General features: G+C 38.0%; 1 protein-coding gene across 7 annotated transcripts; it reads right to left on the bottom strand.

Annotated features, from left to right (window-relative positions):
• Positions 1-37: 37 nt before the first annotated feature.
• On the bottom strand, positions 38-18437 carry LOC310739433 (phosphatidylinositol-binding clathrin assembly protein). 7 transcript variants are annotated; one of them, XM_083565349.1, is made up of 20 exons: positions 17839-18383; positions 17538-17675; positions 15105-15247; positions 13726-13801; positions 13535-13637; positions 13335-13428; positions 10397-10508; positions 9581-9687; positions 8479-8520; positions 6198-6283; positions 4904-4958; positions 4203-4345; positions 3961-4058; positions 3566-3676; positions 3451-3481; positions 2717-2849; positions 2548-2571; positions 2406-2462; positions 917-1033; positions 38-735 (listed from the first exon to the last, which is right to left on the bottom strand). In XM_083565349.1, the coding sequence occupies exons 2-20, from the start codon at positions 17665-17667 to the stop codon at positions 721-723; spliced, it is 1677 nt and encodes a 558-aa protein (XP_083421475.1). In that variant the 5' UTR covers positions 17668-17675; positions 17839-18383; the 3' UTR covers positions 38-720. The 7 variants fall into 7 exon arrangements, with proteins under 7 accessions (XP_083421475.1, XP_083421474.1, XP_083421478.1 ...); XM_083565348.1 differs by having other exon boundaries at positions 17538-18437; XM_083565352.1 differs by lacking the exon at positions 8479-8520 and having other exon boundaries at positions 17839-18374.
• Positions 18438-20031: the final 1594 nt, after the last annotated feature.

The following is a 20031-nucleotide window of genomic DNA, read 5'->3' as shown; positions in this document are numbered from 1 at the left end:
TTCAGATAGAAAAAAATATATATAGACACAAGCACAATGCTGTATTTGTTTTTAATCCATACAGCCATACCTTAACCATACCTGAATGAAATGTTACAAGTTACTGTATGCATAAACACAGCTTCAACTTGTAAGGTGAAGTCCAAAATGTTCAGGGACAAGACAAATGTACAAAAGTGACCTGTACACATTTCTCCAGGATTCAAGAATTCAGAAGGCCATCAACTGTGGCACGATCATCAACATTGACAGTGGTTGATTCAAAACACTATTCAGGCAATGTGCATACAAAACCGTGGCTTGGTTTAGACATTATAAACATTAAAGATTCAAGTGCACACAATTACAACAACAAACTCTCCAAACCGGGGGGGAATTCGGGGGGCAGGGGACTTGACATCATGACATTGTTTCATTCCACCGCATAATCACTATACATTGTCACTCCATTCACATTCAGCCAGTGACATCATCTAAGAGGGCCATCTAGAAACACTAGATCTGACACTAAGGAACTTAAAGAGAACGTGTAAAATGACAGGACGATGTTATGCTCTCGGGGGTAGGGGATGCTACAAACACACAGCTCAAGGGGGCAAAAATGGCACATGAACATGTCAGTCTCTCAACCAATTCTCACATCTCTGTTGTCATATTTGGTTTTGGGTTGGTTGATGTTTTTCCTCTGGCGCTACTGTCAGTCTGACACCCCCCTTAGCGCTACATGAAGTGCATCTGGAAATATGGGGAAAAAACATCTGTCTACTCAAAGCAATATTTGCAATAAATATCTGTCTGAATAACATTTCAGTAATTATTTTTCAGCATACTGTTTGCACTGGAAAATCAAACTATGGAAAAACAAGACTTTCAAGACTTGAATATTATGTAAAGTATGGGTGCATGAGTGCAGTACCTGAGTTCCAGGGACAGGGGTGAATGGGTTGGTGGTGCGGAGAACAGGCTGGTTGTACATCACAGGCTGGGGTGCCATCAAGGGTACTGAACTCATCTGGCCCATGGGAGGAGGGATCTATTAGGAATCAAAATATAGACTGACTTTCCATAATATTTTACAATGCAATCTTATCAGAGAAATAACTGAAAATGACAGCAGTATAGTTTCTTTTTATTTTAATAATAATATACTCAAATGTTCTTTTTGCCCCAAAATACACTAGGCTATATGTTTTCTGGTGTTTGCTGCTTAAGTTCTGCACTATGTCTACAAACATATGGCTTTTAACAAATAAGAGAAGGTTACATCCAACAAATGAACTGACTATCTACTTTTGCATCGCACACTCAAATCTCAATCATACTTCCTGTTATTCGTTTAAATCTAAAAAACATACACTATATAAACAAAAATATTGGGATACCTAATCTTTCTGCCATATGTGGTTCCATCCTGGCAATGCCCCTGTGCACAAAGTGAGCTCCATGATGATATGGTTTACATGGTTTGAAGATCTTGAGTGGCCTGCTATTGAGCTATTGATTTGAACCCTACTGAACACCTTTGGGATGAATTGTAACACTGACTGCACTCTAATCTACTCATCCTACATCAGACTCCAAAATCTAGTGGAACGTCTTTTCAGAAGAGTGAAAGGAATTATAAGAGCAACTAACTGTGGAATGCGATGCTCAAAAAGCGCATACTATACTTACGATCAGGTGTCCATTTGGATATATAGTGTACCAACACTATATAGATCAGGGGTACTCACACTTTTTCTGCTTGCAAGCTCCTTTTAAAGTGCCCAAAGTCTAATATAATTATATTAGGGGTCGCCACAGCGGATCATCCGTATTCATTATCCACATGTTCGATTTGGCACATGTTTTTACGCTGGATGCCCTTCCTTAACGCAACCCTCCCCAATTATCCGGGCTTGGGACCGGCACTGAGAGTGCACTGACTTGTGCAACCCTAATGACTGGGGTTGGTTCCCTGACCCCTAATGGGAGAAGCCCATAGGCTGACTTGCATAAATAAGTGGAGTCACTTAGCTCGCTGAAGTCTCACACTTTAGTTTCACACTACCCTGTTATAACAGCACATCCATTCCTACCTATAATGTTTGGTGTTTCTGAAGCAAACAAATGTCATGTAACCTCTGAAAGTGTTATATTATATAGGTATTTAGGACAATACACGACAGCAAAAAGACAATTATTAGACAATTACCCTGTCATAATAAACACTGAACATGTTCAATATGAGCTAAAGTAAAAAAAGATAATGTGTACATATCTAAACTGTATACATATCTAAATATCTAAATGTACAAATCTAAAATATTGTGTACATATCTAAATTTGACCAAACTCTCCCTTGCAATGATTTTCTAAATCCAAACATTTGGTGATTTTTTTTTTTCTTAAACATGTAATCGTACCATCCCATATACAGGCACTTGGGGGGTTGTCATTGGAAATGCTACCGGAGCTGGTGCCTGAAAAAGAAATGAATCAGTACACAATATGAAAAACAAATGACTGCAAAATGATTTCCCACAAAGATATAACGACGAGACTTACATAGCCAGTATAAATCATTCCATTCTGCAGTGAACAGATGGAAGAGGAAAAGAAATGGTACAGTTAGCCATTAAGGCAGCTTTTTGTTTGCACTTTGCACTGTTTATGAAACCGTCTGTATTCCCAGAGAAACCGGATGGTTGGTTTGAAAAAAATTCAAAGTTCCTACCATCTGTGGTACTGGAATAGGGGCAGGGGCTAGGGGTGTGTGTCCCCATGGTACAGTGCCACTCATGGCTTTAGACTGCCAGTGAGATCCTCCTGTGGTTTTCTTCTCAAGGTGGGTCCATTGCATCTCTGGCCTAATAAGAAAGCATAGACGAACATTAAACCTGACCATCACACCTATTTTTTCTGCCATATTAATAACCTTCGCTCTTCTGCAAAGGATTTCCACTACATTTTGGAATGTAGATATGGGGATTTGTTCATTCAGTCAAGTGAATGGAAGGTTTAAAGTATAATGCTGATAGGATATAAAGTTACATATATATATATATATATATATATATATATATATATATATATATATATATATATATACAGTATATAATTGTTAAAGATATAGGATATCTGATTGGGTAGACAAGGTAGAAATAGGGCATCTGATTGGGTAGATATGTGAGTATCTCCCCAATACTGTATACTGTATATAGTATCTAAAATGTTAGATAAGAGAGATGTAGGGCATTTAATTAGTTCGATGTTAGATACTGATATCTATACAGTGTGCGGTCTAAAATATGGTAGACATGATAGATATAGGGCATCTGATTGGGTAGATGGGATAGATATAGGACATCTGATATGGCAGCTAGGCTATATACAGGTGTAGAGTAGACAGAGTAGATATATACGGTATCTGGCGGTGAGGTGAAACTGAGTATACTGAGAATATCTTACTTTTTGGCCAGAGGTGCTCCAAAGTGCAAATCTATGAGAAAAACAACAATCCTGATCAGACAGGCAATAAATTATGATGATATCTACATAAAGGCAACTTGAATAAAAGACCTACTGCCCATTAGGTTGGCCAAAGAGGAGTCCAGGTCATTAGTCAGCAACTTTCCTCCATTATAGAGTTGTGTGCCCTGGCCGTGGACCTGTGAAGACGGTTTGAGTAGGGGTCCTAAGGGGACACAACCTATAGCAGGAGAAAGAAGAATACGAAATAGAATTTTTGTCCTTGCAGTCATTATAAACTCTACACATTCATTCATAAATCATCGACTCACCAAGAGAAGGTCCGGTCATGCACAGCAATTGAAACAAAAAAAAGGAAAAATATTACATCATATGGCAAACATACTGTGTAAAGATTATATCAGTAAGACATATATTGACTCATTGAGCGTGTGTGACTTTATGTTGGTGTATTATGATGTATGATCAAATTGACGATGTAAATCTGACCTCCCCAGCCGTTGTTAGTGGCAGGCAGGGTGCTAGTCAGAACAGGGGTGGTGAGATTGTGTTGGAGCTCAAAATGATCACTGGGGAAGCTGTGCACTCTGTTGGTTCAAGGTTTAAAAGATACAGAAATACACCATTTTTACACCTTTAAGGTTAACATCATTATTTAAAAGCTATGAAATGGATAGCAACATAGCAACAATAATCTCTAGCCATCCCATAAGTCATAAAGTAAACAGTACCCATTTGTGATGGGGAGATCTGGTGGACTGGAGAGGAGCTCGGTAGCACCACTACTGGTGCAGCTGCTGTTGGCGCTGCCCACAGACTGCCCGCTGGGGGACACTGTTGGAGTCTGCATGCCAATATCTTTGAGCTGTACTCCCTGTGGTGAGGTTGAACGAGACACAATAAGAACGGTACTCTGTAAAAATGTCACACTTTTATTAAAACCTTTTTTCTGATATTATAACTTCTGCAATTTAGAGTGATTGTAACTGGAATTTTGTTATATTCCTCTATAAATATTTATTCTGTTCTTAATAGCATTAATTAGTTTGTTCTTTAATTACTCTCTCATGTATATACATTGATATTTCCACAAATGGCATTACGATTTTTGCTCATTTTTATTCATTTGACTTTTCAGACTGGGAAAGAGATTGTTTTTCATTTTTTATCCATTGAATTGTGCAACATATACTTTTATTAATATGTCACGTGTTTTCAGTATTAAGTCTAAAAAAATTATTGCTTTATTTGTATATTTAATGTGTATTAATACTGTTGTAAGACAAATAATCTTTTATTAATGAGTAAATAAATAATGTGTTTTGATACCTGGGCTTAAGAGAAGTCACCAGGTACTACATTTTGTAAAAGCTAAATATTGTCTATAAATATAAACAAAACAGTGAGATATAAAATCGCTGAGTTGCCCCACCTTTGTAGGCTGTAATCTATTGCCGTCAGCCTCCTGAGCCTGCTGTTTTTCATCCCTGCAAACAGGAAATGTAATAAACAGTTGTGATTAATATTGTGAAATCTAATAAATAGATCATCTAAACATGTTCATGTCAAACACTATACAATGGAAAGAGAGATCTCAATGACTTGGCATGACCATGGCATGGTTGTTGGTGCTAGATGGGCTGCTTTGGTTATTTGAGTAACAAACTGGAGCGTTTACTGGATAAAGGTGGTGTTTGGTGAGCCTGTGTATGGCTCCCTTTTGAGTCTGGTTTGCTCCTTAGGGATAAATGTATAAGGACTACTTTATGATGCTGAAATGTATTTCAATACATCTGCTTTGGGACAATGGGTAAATTTGCTATACAAATACATTTTAGTTTAATTAAACTGTATCATCTGGGTGACAGCAGTGGAACCTAATATGTTTGTCTGCTGTTGCATCCTGTGCATTTTCTGCTCACTATAGATGTAAAGAGTGATCATTTAAGTGACCATAGAATTCCCATCAGCTCAAACAGGTCAAACAAGGTGAATCCACCCACAGAACTGCTTCTCACTGAACATGTTCATAGTATTTTGTGTAAATTCTAGAGACATGTTGTGCATTAAAACCCCAGGAGATCAGGGGTTTCTGAAATGCTTAAAGCAGCCCATCTGGTACCACTGCAATAGTCAAAATCACTGATTGGGATCACTGATCTTAGCTTATTTCGTGTTCTGATGCTTGTCATGGACATTGTACAGCTGTCACATGATTGCACAAATGACCAGGAGTACATGTGTTCTTAATGAACTCTCAAGGTGACTGCATTAATCCAAGTTAACCATAATAATGTACATGTAACAAATTTATAAGAAACTGCTTGTTTCTGTGGTCCATATATTGTACTGGCTTTAAATTGCATTTCTGTGCATCTGTTGTATTTGTTTTATAATCAAAGCTAAACAAGTAGCTCTACAAAAGAGATAAAAATTGATCGCTTTTTAAGGAGGAGGTTTGGTGTAAATCATTTCCACTGTAAATGCTCTGGGGTAGACAGTTTAATAAAAAAAAAAAAAAAAAAACAATGTAGAGTCTTTGCAGGACTTTCATACTGGCATAATAAAAATGTACTGTCTGGTAGAGATCTGTTAATAAGCAGAAGCTTTTAATAACTACTAACATTGTATTGTGCCACATAGATATTATTTTGGAGCACCAGTGGGTACAACTGTAAAAATCAGAATAACTGGGTGAACCTTTTACTCTAACATGCATAAGGTACCTGTTGACGGAGGACAGTTCTTTGATTTTCTTGCCTTCCAGAGAGGCCAGGTGTTGTTCAAGAGCTTGTAAGAGACTACTTGGGGCCTGGAAGTGATGCAGGTTGAGGAAAAGAGATATTTTAGACACATGTGTGGCTAATGAGTGCAACACAAAAGTACACAGACACACACAGACATACACTTACACAGGCTCTCACACATAAACCAACATAGAGATTTCACACATGGACATACATACACACCTCACATTCACTCACTCATTTACACACACAGACAGCAGACACAAACATACATTCAGACAGACAAACAGACACATACAGAGTCACAAAGGGAAGGTTTGCATTACTGACATAACCTAATAGTGTTCATGAGCCTCTAAAAGAAAAGGAAGACAAAGCAAAAAAGATTCAAATAGGAGATGCTTGTACATGCAAAACATGTTATTTCCCATGCAAGTGTTCTGACACTTCATACACGGCTTGTGAAGCAAACTGAGATCAAGGACTTCTCAAAGTGGGAGACACAAATTACTAGATTTTCTACAAACAAATACAAAAATAAAGGGAGACCTTTTTGTCTGACCATGCAGAGCACTTTATAAAGCACAAATACAAAAAAGCCAAAAGCACAACCTATTAAACTTTGGATTCCACTTGGAGTTCAATTTCATTATTGCAATGTAGCAAAATGACATATTCTGTGTCTTTGGAATAATTCAGCAAACACATGCCCTTTTATTATAAAAAAAAAAGAAGAAATAAATAAAAAAAACATTTGGAAGCCAAAGCAGGTTATACAGAGAAAGGCAAATGCTGGATGAGAACATGGGTCTGTGCATTCGCTCACTGAAATGCATTTTTCTGTCCTCTATAGGCTATAATCAATGAGCTGTACTGGCCGACAATAAACATTCACTCTTCAAGAGAATGGCTTTGTTCTTACACAACATTTGCCTTTCAAGGACTAGACAGGTCCACTCTGCATGCCAGTTCGAAGGAGGATTTCCATGAATAACAAAGGAACAGATTTCTCAGACACTCTAAGAGGAGACAAAATAAGGAAAAGCCCACTGAGAAATCCGAAACATACGCAACGAAACAATAGAGCGTTTAATAAAAAGGAAAGTAACAAAAAGATAGCGAGAAGTTAAGGAAACGATAACATGGCTGTAGGAGTGTACAAAAGGCCATACTATCTTTCACAACATAAGTCAACCTGTGGATTTGTTTATATAGCATTTTCTTTTGAATGAATGTTGGTGAAGAACAACTTCTGAGTGTTAATAATGATGGTACATTATGCAGGCCTTCTGAATACTGCTTCAGCAGAAGTAAACAAGGCACTCCTTCCATTTAAAATGTTTTCGACATGGTTAGGTACCACTTTGTAGTATGCCAGCTCAACACCTTCAGGAGTCCCTGTCTGATGTAAATGAAAATGTCAACCAAAAAAAAAAAAAGCTAAATGGTGGCAAACTGAAGGGGGAGATGTGTGCCCAGCACCCCTCTGTCAGTCGGCATGGAGCGTAATTGGCATGAAATGCAAAGACCAGCATAAATTGGAGGCCTATGTTTGGCATAGTTGCTGACTAAAAAACTTCAGATGGTGCCAGGCAAAGTTCTGTCCCCTGCTCCAGTTTTAAGGCATTCTATTTATTGTGCACATTCACAACTCTTCCCAAAAGCTATTAAAGCAAAAAATACCCTACCAATGCAGAGATATATGACAATGGTGAGTGGCTGCGGCGTAAAAAAAAAGCTAAACACTCTACCCACAATCCCTTAAGCACAAACACCATTCAGCCATATATCAGTCTGCACTGGAAATAGAAGCGCTGTAAATTTCTCATGGATTTTACCAGTAAGAAATGGTGGCTTGAAGAGCAAGCACTTAATCTTAACGTGACAACACCGCAAACCTCAATAGCCTTGAACGGCCTTTCATTCCTTCTAAAAAAATGCTGTGCTAATACAATATTCAAGGCAATATTCAAGGCATAAGGCTTCATAAATGAGAGCTTCTTTGAGGTCAAAGGTGACCAGCTTTTAGTACCCATTTACCTCGGATGAAAACAGAAAACGCAAAACAGCACATCAGATTCCCAGGAAGAGCGCGGGTATGGAGTAAGTTTCTGGAGGCCCCTATCCTAAAAGTCTGGTAGATGAGGGGTAAACATAGAGGAAATGGGGAGGCTGGGGATGGAAGGCTATGGGGTGAGGTGGTGATGAGAATTTCAAGTGAAGCCACATGGCAGAAATTGAGATGAAATGTGCCACTAACCTGTGAGAGATCTGGGATGTCAACCTGATCAATTCCAACTTGCTGTGACACAAAAAAAGGAAAAAGAGGGAGGAGAAAAAAAAAAACCAATGTGGAACAAAAGGGGTAAACAAAGGAAAAACCAGAAAAGAGGTATGTGGAGGAGGGAGGAAGAATAAAGAAAAAGAGCCATTACTCCATGCGGCGTTTGTGTGAGTGTTAAAGAAAATATGGACAACTGCATGTACAAAGAGATAGACAACAAGGATTTGGATGTTGGCTTAATGGGTGAGAAAACAATGAAATGTCACTTTTGATCATGTGAACGAAGATGAAATATTTATGACTAGGTGAGAAACATCCAAAAGAAACACACAACTAATGTTGACTTTGAAAAATAAAGGACAAGAAAAAATGGCATACACACATTGTTATACAAATAAAGAAATGCGCTCTTAAAGTCAACTTTAGTCTGTTTTTGGATAGCACTGCACCCAGTTCCTGAAGAGACATTTTACTTAGCCAAAAAAGACAAAAATAAAACATAATCTAAAAATCAAGCAGGATGTGCAGGACTTGTTTTTTCCCAAAAAATACCTCCATACACAGCAAGACATTATGCTTTATAAACAAATAAATAAAAGGAATGACTATATTCTGGCACAGTTGTCAAGAAATAGTATTTGCTTTAATGCATATGCATGTTCCAAAGGCAGAGGACACTATTACTGCAGCTTTATCCATCAACCTTTTATATACGAAACACTACAAAGTCCTCCATTATGTTTGATCACAGTCAGAAAATTCCACGTTGACAACTGTGCCCTGCATTTGGACTGCAAAACTGTTTTGGTTTTTTTTTTGTCTCTGCAAACTTAAGCCAAGGGGCTGAAATAATTGGTCTTCATTTGAATAACACATCATTGTTCTTATTGTTGCTGAGATAGACTGAGAGACATCTCGCTAACGCATGCAGTGCAGGCAGCAGAACAGGCAGAATGAAGGGGAGAACCTTAGGTAAAAGTTGAACCGAAAGCCAAGAAGGGCAGTAATCAAAAAAAGGGCCTGTGTGGAAGAGCCCCCGACCAAACCCATGCATTGAGTATATTCAGAAACATTTTACCTCTGCCACTTTGAGAAACTCTGAGAGCTTGGTCATCCTGATAAGAAACCTCTTGTACATTTCCAGGGCTTCTTTACACTGGTGCTTCTTCATATCAAAATATTTCTCTTTGAAACGAAACAAGGCATTTAGTACAACAGTTCTTGCATCAGCACACAAGCTTCCAATAAACTCATTTGCATTTGCATGTCTGATACCACAGCATTGTCAAACTCTTGAATAGGATTGGTCACAGAAGTGTCAATTCATTTTCTAAAAAAGCAGTTCGGACAGTAATTTCATGGCAAATCACAGCCTTATATTGTTGAAGTTATTTTAACAAGTTTACCTTCTCATTTCTAAAATAAAAGCTGATCGGCAGTTATATGGCAACTGCTCCACGTCTAAATCTAAATCAAATTACCAGCATTGCTTTTTTTTTTTTGCAACAAAGTTTTCTGTAAAGAATGACTATTTTACACTGGTATTACTGGGGTCTCCAGTGTCAGTAACTTTTTCACCACAGGTTTATTAAAAAATTATAGAGGATAATAACTGTTTATAGCTGCTATAATGTCAGCAGTAGACGTTTTTTGTAGTTGTTCCACAACCTAAAATTTTACTATAAACGTAGAAAAGATGGAAAAGAGAAAATGCTGTGGTATAAGAGGAATAAAACTTTTTATTTAAATGAATCTACACTGTAGCGGTATGAGTGACTTTGCTTCATGTCAGGTAGCATCGCACCACCTCGTCACTGGTGATGTATTTTTAATGAACGGCAACATAAACACAGGAAGTGACTAAAATGACAACCATAAGAATGTATTATATTACCTAGAAGGTTAATAACACCTTCGTTGTAAGCAGCAAAAATGCGGATAGAGTCCTTGAAGAGCAGCATGAAGGCACCATTGATCACGCCATTGGTCAGTACATTAGAGCTGGCCTAGAGGGAACATCACAGTAATACAATTAGGTGAGAAATTTAGGATCGTGAATGTCCTTAGGAGAAAATAAAGAAGACAAATAACTACAATTCCTGCTTAAAGGCATTTTAGTCTCTTGGATTACACAAAGCTTCTGGCCCACCTTTTGTCTAGATATTTTCTTTTATTTCATTTTTTAAACCCAAAACCCTATATATATATATATATATATATATATATATATATATATATATATATATATATATATATATATATATATATATATATACATAATGTATTAATCAATCAGTCAAAATGTTGAACATCCCACTCCAGATTGAGTTGCCCTTTGATGTTATAATAACCTCCATGCTTCTGAGAAGGCTTTTCATTAGATTTCAGAACGTGGGTATTTGCAAGAGCATTAGTGAGGTCAGGCACTGATGTCAAGCGAGGAGGTGTGGGGTGCAGTGCATTTTAGTTTATTCAATTTGTTCAGCAGGGTTGAGGTCAGAGGGCTGTGCAGGTCACCCAAGTTCTTCTACACCAACCATGGCAAGCTTCATGGAGTTTACTTAATGCACAGGGGCATTGTGATTCAGGAACATGTCTGAGATCCTTAGTTCCTTAATACAAAAACAAACAAAGACATTCTATACAAGTGTGCGCTTCATACTTTGTGGCAATAGTTTGGGAAAGGGCCACATATGGAGGTGATGGTTAGGTGTGACTTACTTTTGGTCAGATAGTGTACATGTTATTATAAGTAGTTCTTAAGAATGTTTTTAGTATAATAGTGTCACTCTCTAAGGCCAAGGTAATGATCTGAAACATTTAAATGACCAGGCTGCAGTTAGGATATAAACTGCTATGAAGCTACAACAGATGCTGATTTCAGAACTTTCTGACTTGGAGATGCTCCATCATGGTTTCTCCGCTCAAGGCCTACTACATTCTTTTTCTGGCTACTCCACAGTTACTTTTACATTTATAGCATTTGGCAGATACCCTTGTCCAGAGCTACTGAGCAGTTTAAGGGGTTCAGGGTCTTGCTAATGGCGTGGCAGCTCAGTGGTGCTGGGATTTGAACTCACAAACTCCTGATCAGAAGTCCAACATTGAACCATTGAGCTACCACTTCTCCATTGTTCCTACATTATTACTGACATGCGTGTCTTGTTAATGGATATGATTTTTTTTGCATCAACATTAAGTTTAACAGGTGTAACTGGTCTTAGAAAGCTTTTTCTAGTGCCAGATTTCTTTGCTTGCCACACATAACAGAGAAAACAGAAGCTTTCAAGCAGCAACAATGAAGTCATTAGCATGCACAGATTTAACTATTCTATAACTAAGAATAGCTATCCTGAACAGACTTATAAGTCAAATACTTAAATGAATATTATGTTCACTACAATGATAGTCAACTAGATCACACTGGATCACATCGTTTTGATAATTCCACTGCTGTTACTAGCCCTCTCACAAAATTTTTAAGGCATTACACACATGTCTTTATTAAACAGCTAATAAGACAATTGTTCATAATTAGAAAACAGATGTCATTCTGCCCATTAGTAAATGTTTAAAGGTTTTGGCATTGAATTCATATAGGCAGTATATACTGTGGACCAGAAACACCCAATGACCACCTCATTACTCTTATTAGTCCCGTATAGTATTTTCTTCTTTTTTTTTAAGTTCAACCTGGCACAGTAGCTGCTGACACAGTTTTACTCAGCCGTCACTAAATCTGTCCTGTGTACACTCAATTTCTGTCTGGTTTGGTTCAGCTCCCCCGATCAGACATTAGAAGACTAAAGAGGACAGCCCAGATGGCTGAGAAGATTATTGGTGCTCCTCTGCCCACTCTTGACAAACTGATAGAGGAGGCTTTCTACCTTTTTGAGCTGCTCCCCTATGGCCTCCACTACTGAGCACCAAGCGCCAAAACTACAAGACAAGAACAGCTTTTTTCCCCTAGGCAAGTCAACAGACAACCACTTAAACTCACATCAGTAAAAAAATTTATATACCTAAACACATTCAGGTGCAATATGTAAACATGTGCAATATACAGTACATTCTTTTTATAATTTATAACATTGCAATCACAATTTCTATACACGACTTTCCACTTGCAAATGTCTAAGATATGTTTTTAAGATCTGTAAATGCTGCACATCATCTTGATTACCCATTGTGTATAAATCTTTATTTATATCATGCACAAACAGACTCAGGAATAGTTTTTAGCCCGGAGCTAGAGAACTGAACACAAAGGAACACTATCAGTGAACTATTTGCACTACACACACTTGCGTTTATGCACTTCACAAACGTCTACCTCATATTTATTTAATTCCAACCACAATCTGTAAGATTTTGAATGTGCAATATCTCCATATTTAAATGTGCAATATCCCAACCTGAATGTGCAATACCTTAATGTTTTAACTGATCACTTATGGTAACATTTTTAATACTTTATTATAATTTTTTTATGCAGCATAAGGACTGAAACTTATTGTTGTTGTACCCTATGCAATAACAACATAGATATCAATCAGTTCTTTCACAATTTTGTTGTTCTGCAACCAAAACAAATTCCGTGTGTGTGTGTGTGTGTGTGTGTGTGTGTGTGTGTGTGTGTGTGTGTGTGTGTGTGTGTGTGTGTGTGCAGATCTTGGCAATAAAACCTTTTGTAACTCTAAAACATTATACCTGCAGTCCTGCTTTTAGGAGTTTAATCCATTTGTTTTGACTGTGATAGAAACTGTATTTTTTAAACCATATATTTTTTTCCACAATTAAGTTTTAATCCACACCACTGCAAGCAAGTTTACCTCAAAATCCAGAAGTGCATCCAGCTGATTTTGAATGATTGGGAGGGTCTTCATCAGCTTCTCTGTGCTCATGGTACGCATCACCCCATCGACCCTATGGAAACAGTGAAAACTTACAGGAGCTCTTACAAAAAGCTGTAAATAAATGTATGTCCTCTGACTCGTTCGGTTTTCAAAGAACAAAATCGATCTCTACTCACCCCCTCTTCATCTTGGTGAAATCAACTGCTACCAGCCGGTAGGACATTGCCCGTTCATTAAGATATCTGCTATATCGTCTGATGTAGGTAGACATGTCATAACCTATAGGAAATATATTATAAGCATTTTGTTCTGTACCCGCCTGAGGAGAAACATCAAGGATGTGGTGATGATTTAAACTCATACTCACCTTGTAATGCCCCTTTATCTATGAAATTATTCAAGTTAAAGAGTGTGCTTCTAGAGGCAAGGTACTGGATGAACCTCTGTTCGAAGGAACAAAATAACACTTGTGAGTCAAACTCTTTGAAGGTTGGTTAATATGTTCAATTTAATGTTGCTTGGAGGAAAAAAAGACACTGATATCATTATTTACATCTTTTCCAACATGTTCACAAATTCAAATAAAACTGAATCCTGAAAAATGTCACAGCATGTTACTTAACCCTGTACGGACCTATAAATGGACTGGTTTATGCAATCCAAATTTTCTTTCCTGTCTCTTGTTTAAACTCTTTGGTTACCAAGGCAACCTAGACAAGCACTATTAGCTTTTATGACACATGGTCAAAAGGACAGCATGGTGAGTATTTCTTAAGTGCTTAAATGCCAGAAAGGCTCATTTGTAAAAAAAAATAATAATCATTTCTGCTACACAATGATTTGTACGATAATTAAGATGCACTGCATGTGGAGTAATTAAAAATGGTGGTTTTCAACTGGAATAAGAAACTGCATAAAAAAATAAGTGCGCATTAGGGAATACATATGACGTGCATTTTTACATCTCTGTGACAGTAAATGTGACTGAGCTAGATTATTTTTGTGTGTTTTTAAAGGGATGCCTTATTCAGTTTTCGAATCAGCAATTCAGATCAGTTTTATGAAAGGAGGGTGTAGATAACGGATTTTGAAAAGGGTAAAATAGTCATTATTGATGTACAGTTTTTGTCTAGAGTGTGGACCTTTCAATAAAAGGGCCCACATTTCTTAAATACTTCCAGTTTCCCATGTTTTTACTATTAATCAATAACTATAAAGAATATATGTTAAGAAATTTAGCTTAATTTCGCTTAAAAGCAAGAAGTTAATTAAATAGTTCTGGTATGATAACCTTACTTGAATATGCTCAGAGACTAATTAAGAATACAGTAAGCATAAATACAACCAATAAACATAGAACACATTTCATAGAGTGGAATGATGTTTTAAAAAATAAAAAAATAGGCCTTTTCTTGATTAAATCCATACCTCTTTATCCTTGAAACCTATTTAACTCTGTAAAGCTGCTTTGGGACAATGTTTACTGTTAAAAGCATTCTTTTATTTAATTGAATTGAATTAAATTGAATTGCCCTGTTTCATGAAAACTGTTACCCACTGTCATGTATCAGTGACACCTATTGTAGGTCAAAGCTCAAACAGTGCATGTTACAAACAAAGAAATCTCAAAATCAATTTTGTGACTGTAGAAGAAAATAATAATATAAGTTCAATTTTGTCCTAATGTTATTATAGGGTTACAAATACAATTACAATGAAATAAAAAAAGAGAGCCATGCCTCTTACCTCATTGCCATACATCATAAGATGATGTGTGGTGATAAGGGTCTTGAACACCACAACCCAGCTTTGACTGGATGTCCTCTCAATCAGCGTGTCAGCCAGATGAGGTATACTCACACTCAGCTCGTTGGTGCAATGCATCAGATCTGGGCATTACACAAAGACACAAATGAAACTCGCTTCATAACAGTAACTCAAGGATGCTTTTGGAAAATTAAAAAAAAAAAAACACACACATACATATTTTGGTGTATTTGCTGAGAACACCAGCACAAATTTCCTTTCCAATGTCCCTAAGGCTTGTCCTAAATGTGTTAACTAAGCACTTAATTGATTACCTGCCCCTTAATCAACTATGCTCAGAAGTTATTTGTGAATTAAAGGAAAACTCATCTTGCCTCCTGAGGTCAGTGGATGCTGTTTTCTACAGCCGACTCTTCTAGTCATGTCATCAGTGAATAGTGAAAATTTAATTTTTTAAAAGGAGATTTATTTTACTCTGGCCAGCTACCGGTCTGAAATATCTTACAGGTTCCTTCTTGGAGAATGACTAGTAATATTTAAATCGGCCTAAGGTTTATTTATTCATGGAACAGCCACTGATTATGGACTTTTTCAGAGGCTAAAGGAATTAAAGAAGGAAAAACATTACAATATTCTTGGACCCTGAAGCATTCACAGGTTTAATGATCTTACTCAAACACATAACCTTATTTCCACAGTGTAAGAAGCAGGACCTTATAACCCCAAATCTACTACCAACAGCCAAGAGCACAGGTGCTTTCTGTCACCAAGCTTGAGAGTGAAAGCCCTGAGTACAGCTATCCCAAATAGCTCCTGGTTCCTCTACGAGTTCCTCAAAGACCTTAAAATATGATTACCTCCTAAAAGAACAGAAATAACTAGCTACCCAATCCTAAATAAAATACCTATTCTGAACATTTTGCATATCTTTATAAGTAACACATTCACAGCATTTGGCAGAAACCCTTATTCAGATCAACTTACAACTGACAGTTGAAAGTTAAAGGCCTTGCTCAAGGAGCCAGCACTGGTAGCTTGGTGGTGCTGGGGTTTGAACAACCCTCTGATTCAAGGTCCAATACCTAAACCAATGAACTACAACCTCCCCACATGGCCTCTTATAGTGTCCTACATATATATTGAAACATAGATTAGTTTTAGCTTAAACCTCTTTGATCAACACGTTGTTCTATTATACATTGGTCACTACTTTCCTACGTGATCCACAAAAGTTACTACACACTACTTGCTGATAGTGAATCTCTGCCATTCTGCATACTGGAACTTTGTTGTTTGTTGGCTGTAAAATGGAAATGAATATTAATGGTGCTCTTTTATGTTTTTTTTTTTAGAAACCTAAGTATAAAAAACAACAACAAAGCATCAACCAACACATTGCACATATAAAAATAACCTATACGAACATTTCACGTTTTTAAAGTTGGTGGTGTCCTTAAAACTGCATTCGGCCATAAATTCTTAGTGTGGTTCCTTAACATGAGAATTGTGTTCACTATGCAGAGAGACAGGATTGTATCATGGTATTTGTCCAAGAATAGCAAGTGTGCGGCATTAAATGTAAAAAAAAAATACCTTTTGGGTATTTCAGCATTAACAGATACAGATGTACAGTACAGAATAAACCCTCAAATCTGCACTGATATTCATTTGCTTATCGGTAGCACAGAAGAATGAAAGGCAGCAGACAAACAAAATCCTCAATGACACGTCATATACAAACATCATATAATTATCAATTTCCATATGCCCTTCATGGTGTGGGCCTGGGCTATTGTTATTTCACTCTAACAAGCAGCTTGTATATGTGTGGGGATCTGAACTCGTTTACACACACAAACACACACACACAGGCTATAATGTACATTATCATGATCATCATCATCATTACACACATCCACTGCATCAATCAGAATCTGAGGCTTATTGAAATATACCAATGCAGTATGCAGGACATTCCTAAGCATCAGTATTTACAGTGTTGCAGTGAGGCCTGGCTGGTGTTTTTCAGGGTGTTTAGTGTGTGCCTACTGAAAAGGGGGGGGTCCTTCAAAAAAAAAAAAAAAGCTCTGCTAGCCTGACCTTGAGTAGACCTGGATAGGATCATAATTGGTGCCTAGGAATAATCGTTTGGACGCGATGTTAAAGAGATGAGAGAGAAGAAAACGGGGAGAAGAGAGAAACACGGAGAGAGAGAGAGAGAGAGAGAGAGAGAGAGAGAGAGAGAGAGAGAGAGAGAGAGAGCAAAATGCACAAACGACATGTGAAGGCCAGGATACAGAATGAATGAATGAACGAATGAATGAATGAATGAATGAATGAATGAATGAATGAATGAATGAATTAATTAATGAATGTTGGCGATGTGAAGGGCGATGTATGGACTTAACCTACAGTCAAGGTGCTTCTTCTTGGGCGCGCTGACTTCGTGCGTCGTGGCCTTGCACACTGCTTTGCTGATGGCCGAGCCGCTCATGCTGTGCTGCGCCGCGGCGATCCTGTCCGTGATGGACTGTCCCGACATGATCGGCTCTTCGGGGTGTGTGTGTGTGTGTATGTAAAGAGAGAGAGAGAGATCAAGAGAGAGAGAGCGCCTTTCAATCAATGGACGTATTCACTGCAGGGGTGGAGAGAGCGCAACTGGATGCGTGCAGATATCGGTAAGGATGCGCTGACATTCAGACGAACGACGTACCGACCAAGGACGACCGAGTCCTGAACTGCGCGATCGAAATGCGGTTAATTGCAAGCAGACCCTGCGTTACTACCCGCAATAGGACATCACTATGGTGACTGCTACCCTCCCGCGCCGCCGGTTAACCATGTAATTGCTGCTTCGATACCACCTTGCGATCCTCTTCTTCTTCTTCCTCTTCTCCTTGCAGGTAAAAATCGTTGAAGCTTGCAGCAGGAGGACGGCCCGATAAAATCAGTAAGTCGTAAAGCAGAGCAGGAGCAGAGCTGAGCACGAAGAGGATCAGGTTCAGGATCAGGATCAGGTTCAGGATCAGGATCAGGATCGGGCTAGCTGTTCAGTTATCATTGTCAGATTCCTTCAGCCGACTTCATGAGGATACTGCAACGTGCACAAGTTCATCCAAAACCTCACCCAGTCGCACTCACACCAAAGTCCATCCGCAGCCGAATCTCAGCATTTCAGCATCATGATAGCAGAGATGAAGAAATCCTGCTTTTGCCTCGAAATTCACAGCCGGATGCTCAACGCAAAATGGCAGAATCAGGTGACCTGAGAAAGAGGAGGCGGAGTAGGGAGAAGGGAGAATGGAGAAAAGGGAGAAGGAGGAGGTCTGTCTATCCGGGGTGGGCATCTTAAAGTGAAATTTTCACTCTGCACTAGAAAACTCAATTAATCCATCCCAGAGGGCCACATCTCTCACACACAAGAAACATTCATTACCAGTTCATTGGGTTTCAGATTCCTTTATTCAGCTCAATTCCAGCTACATGCATTTTCCATCCTAAACTGTTCAATTCGGTTCCATGTTAATTCGTGTGGCAAAATAAATAAATGCAATAAATACAGCATATCAGCCAAGCATAAAGAAAAGGACACACACACAAAACAATAAAGCTAATGATTATTTATCAAACATAAAAACTAATTTTTCATTGATAGTGGGGCTGCATGCTCACTGCCCCATTCTGCTTTGTTTTATTGCATACCGTAGTTCTAGTTGCGAGCTGTTTCGCACCATAGATTCGTAATCCTACAAAGCAAATAACACTGTGTCCTGGTTTGTATCTACAAACCTTCAAAACATTTTGCATTTTAAAACCTTTTTTTTTTTTTTTTTGCATAAAAATCATAAAAAACATCAGGCCCGCTTGCACTACTATCCATCCCAGCATCATTTAAAACCTCTCACAGCCTTCATTTTTTCATACATATAAACCCACATTTGAGGTTTGGTACAAAAATCAAGCATTTGCAAGTGTTATTGCTTTGTTCACTACATTCAGATTTGTCTCCACATGATTTTCATGATGCTGTGGCAGTGTGGATTATCCTGGTACCTTCTGTAACTACTGTTCCATTATTGATAGTTTAGCCACACCTAAGATTGTAAAAGGAACTTTCAAAATAATTATTCAGAATATTATTATTATTATTATTACTGGTCTGATCCTGAGCTTGGAGTTACTGTCTGTGCTGACTCTTCATGTCCATGTGAGTATCATCTGGGTAATATGGTTTCCTTCCACCATCATGTTTAATTTGCCTTAACCTCAATATGTCTTTGCATAAAGCCCTACAATTAATTGGTAGTAAACAGTAAACACTTCCATAGAGTTGCATAGAGTTTTTCCAACCTCTTGTTCTATGCATGTCTGACTCTTTCATACTGTCTTATCATATTTTTTCATAGTAGTTGAAATAGTAACGTAGTAGTAACTTTAGTAACTTCATTGTTTTACTAAGCTCCTGGTTTTCAATTTCCAGCACCGTTAAATGCCACTGTCCTCTAGACCTGACCTGCTCAATTGTCTCTATTATATTTTGCATTAACAAATGAGGTGAACTGTTAATGCATTCATGGGTTAATCATTGATGTATTGCTCCACTAGCTTGTACAATCCTTATGCGGATCTCGAATATGGAAAGAAAATAAGCTCTGTCATTGCTCTTCACAGTGCTCTTTTGCTCTTTGGGCCTGCTGTGCACACACTCCAGCAGTTATTGGGTCGGTACTGTAGATGAAATGCTATAGGAATATAAACCAGCAGTGTGTTTTTTTGTTTCTGATGCTTTACTGCAGTGCCTTATCTGAATTGCTTTTTTAAGGGTAAAGCCAGTAACTCTATGCCCTTTTCTCTCTCTCTCTCTCTCTCTCTCTCTCTCTCTCTCTCTCTCTCTCTCTCTCTCTCT

Source organism: Silurus aristotelis (assembly GCF_946808225.1).
Source record: "Silurus aristotelis genome assembly, chromosome: 16".
Taxonomy (NCBI): domain Eukaryota; kingdom Metazoa; phylum Chordata; class Actinopteri; order Siluriformes; family Siluridae; genus Silurus; species Silurus aristotelis.
This window is presented reverse-complemented; position numbering and strand designations above follow the sequence as displayed.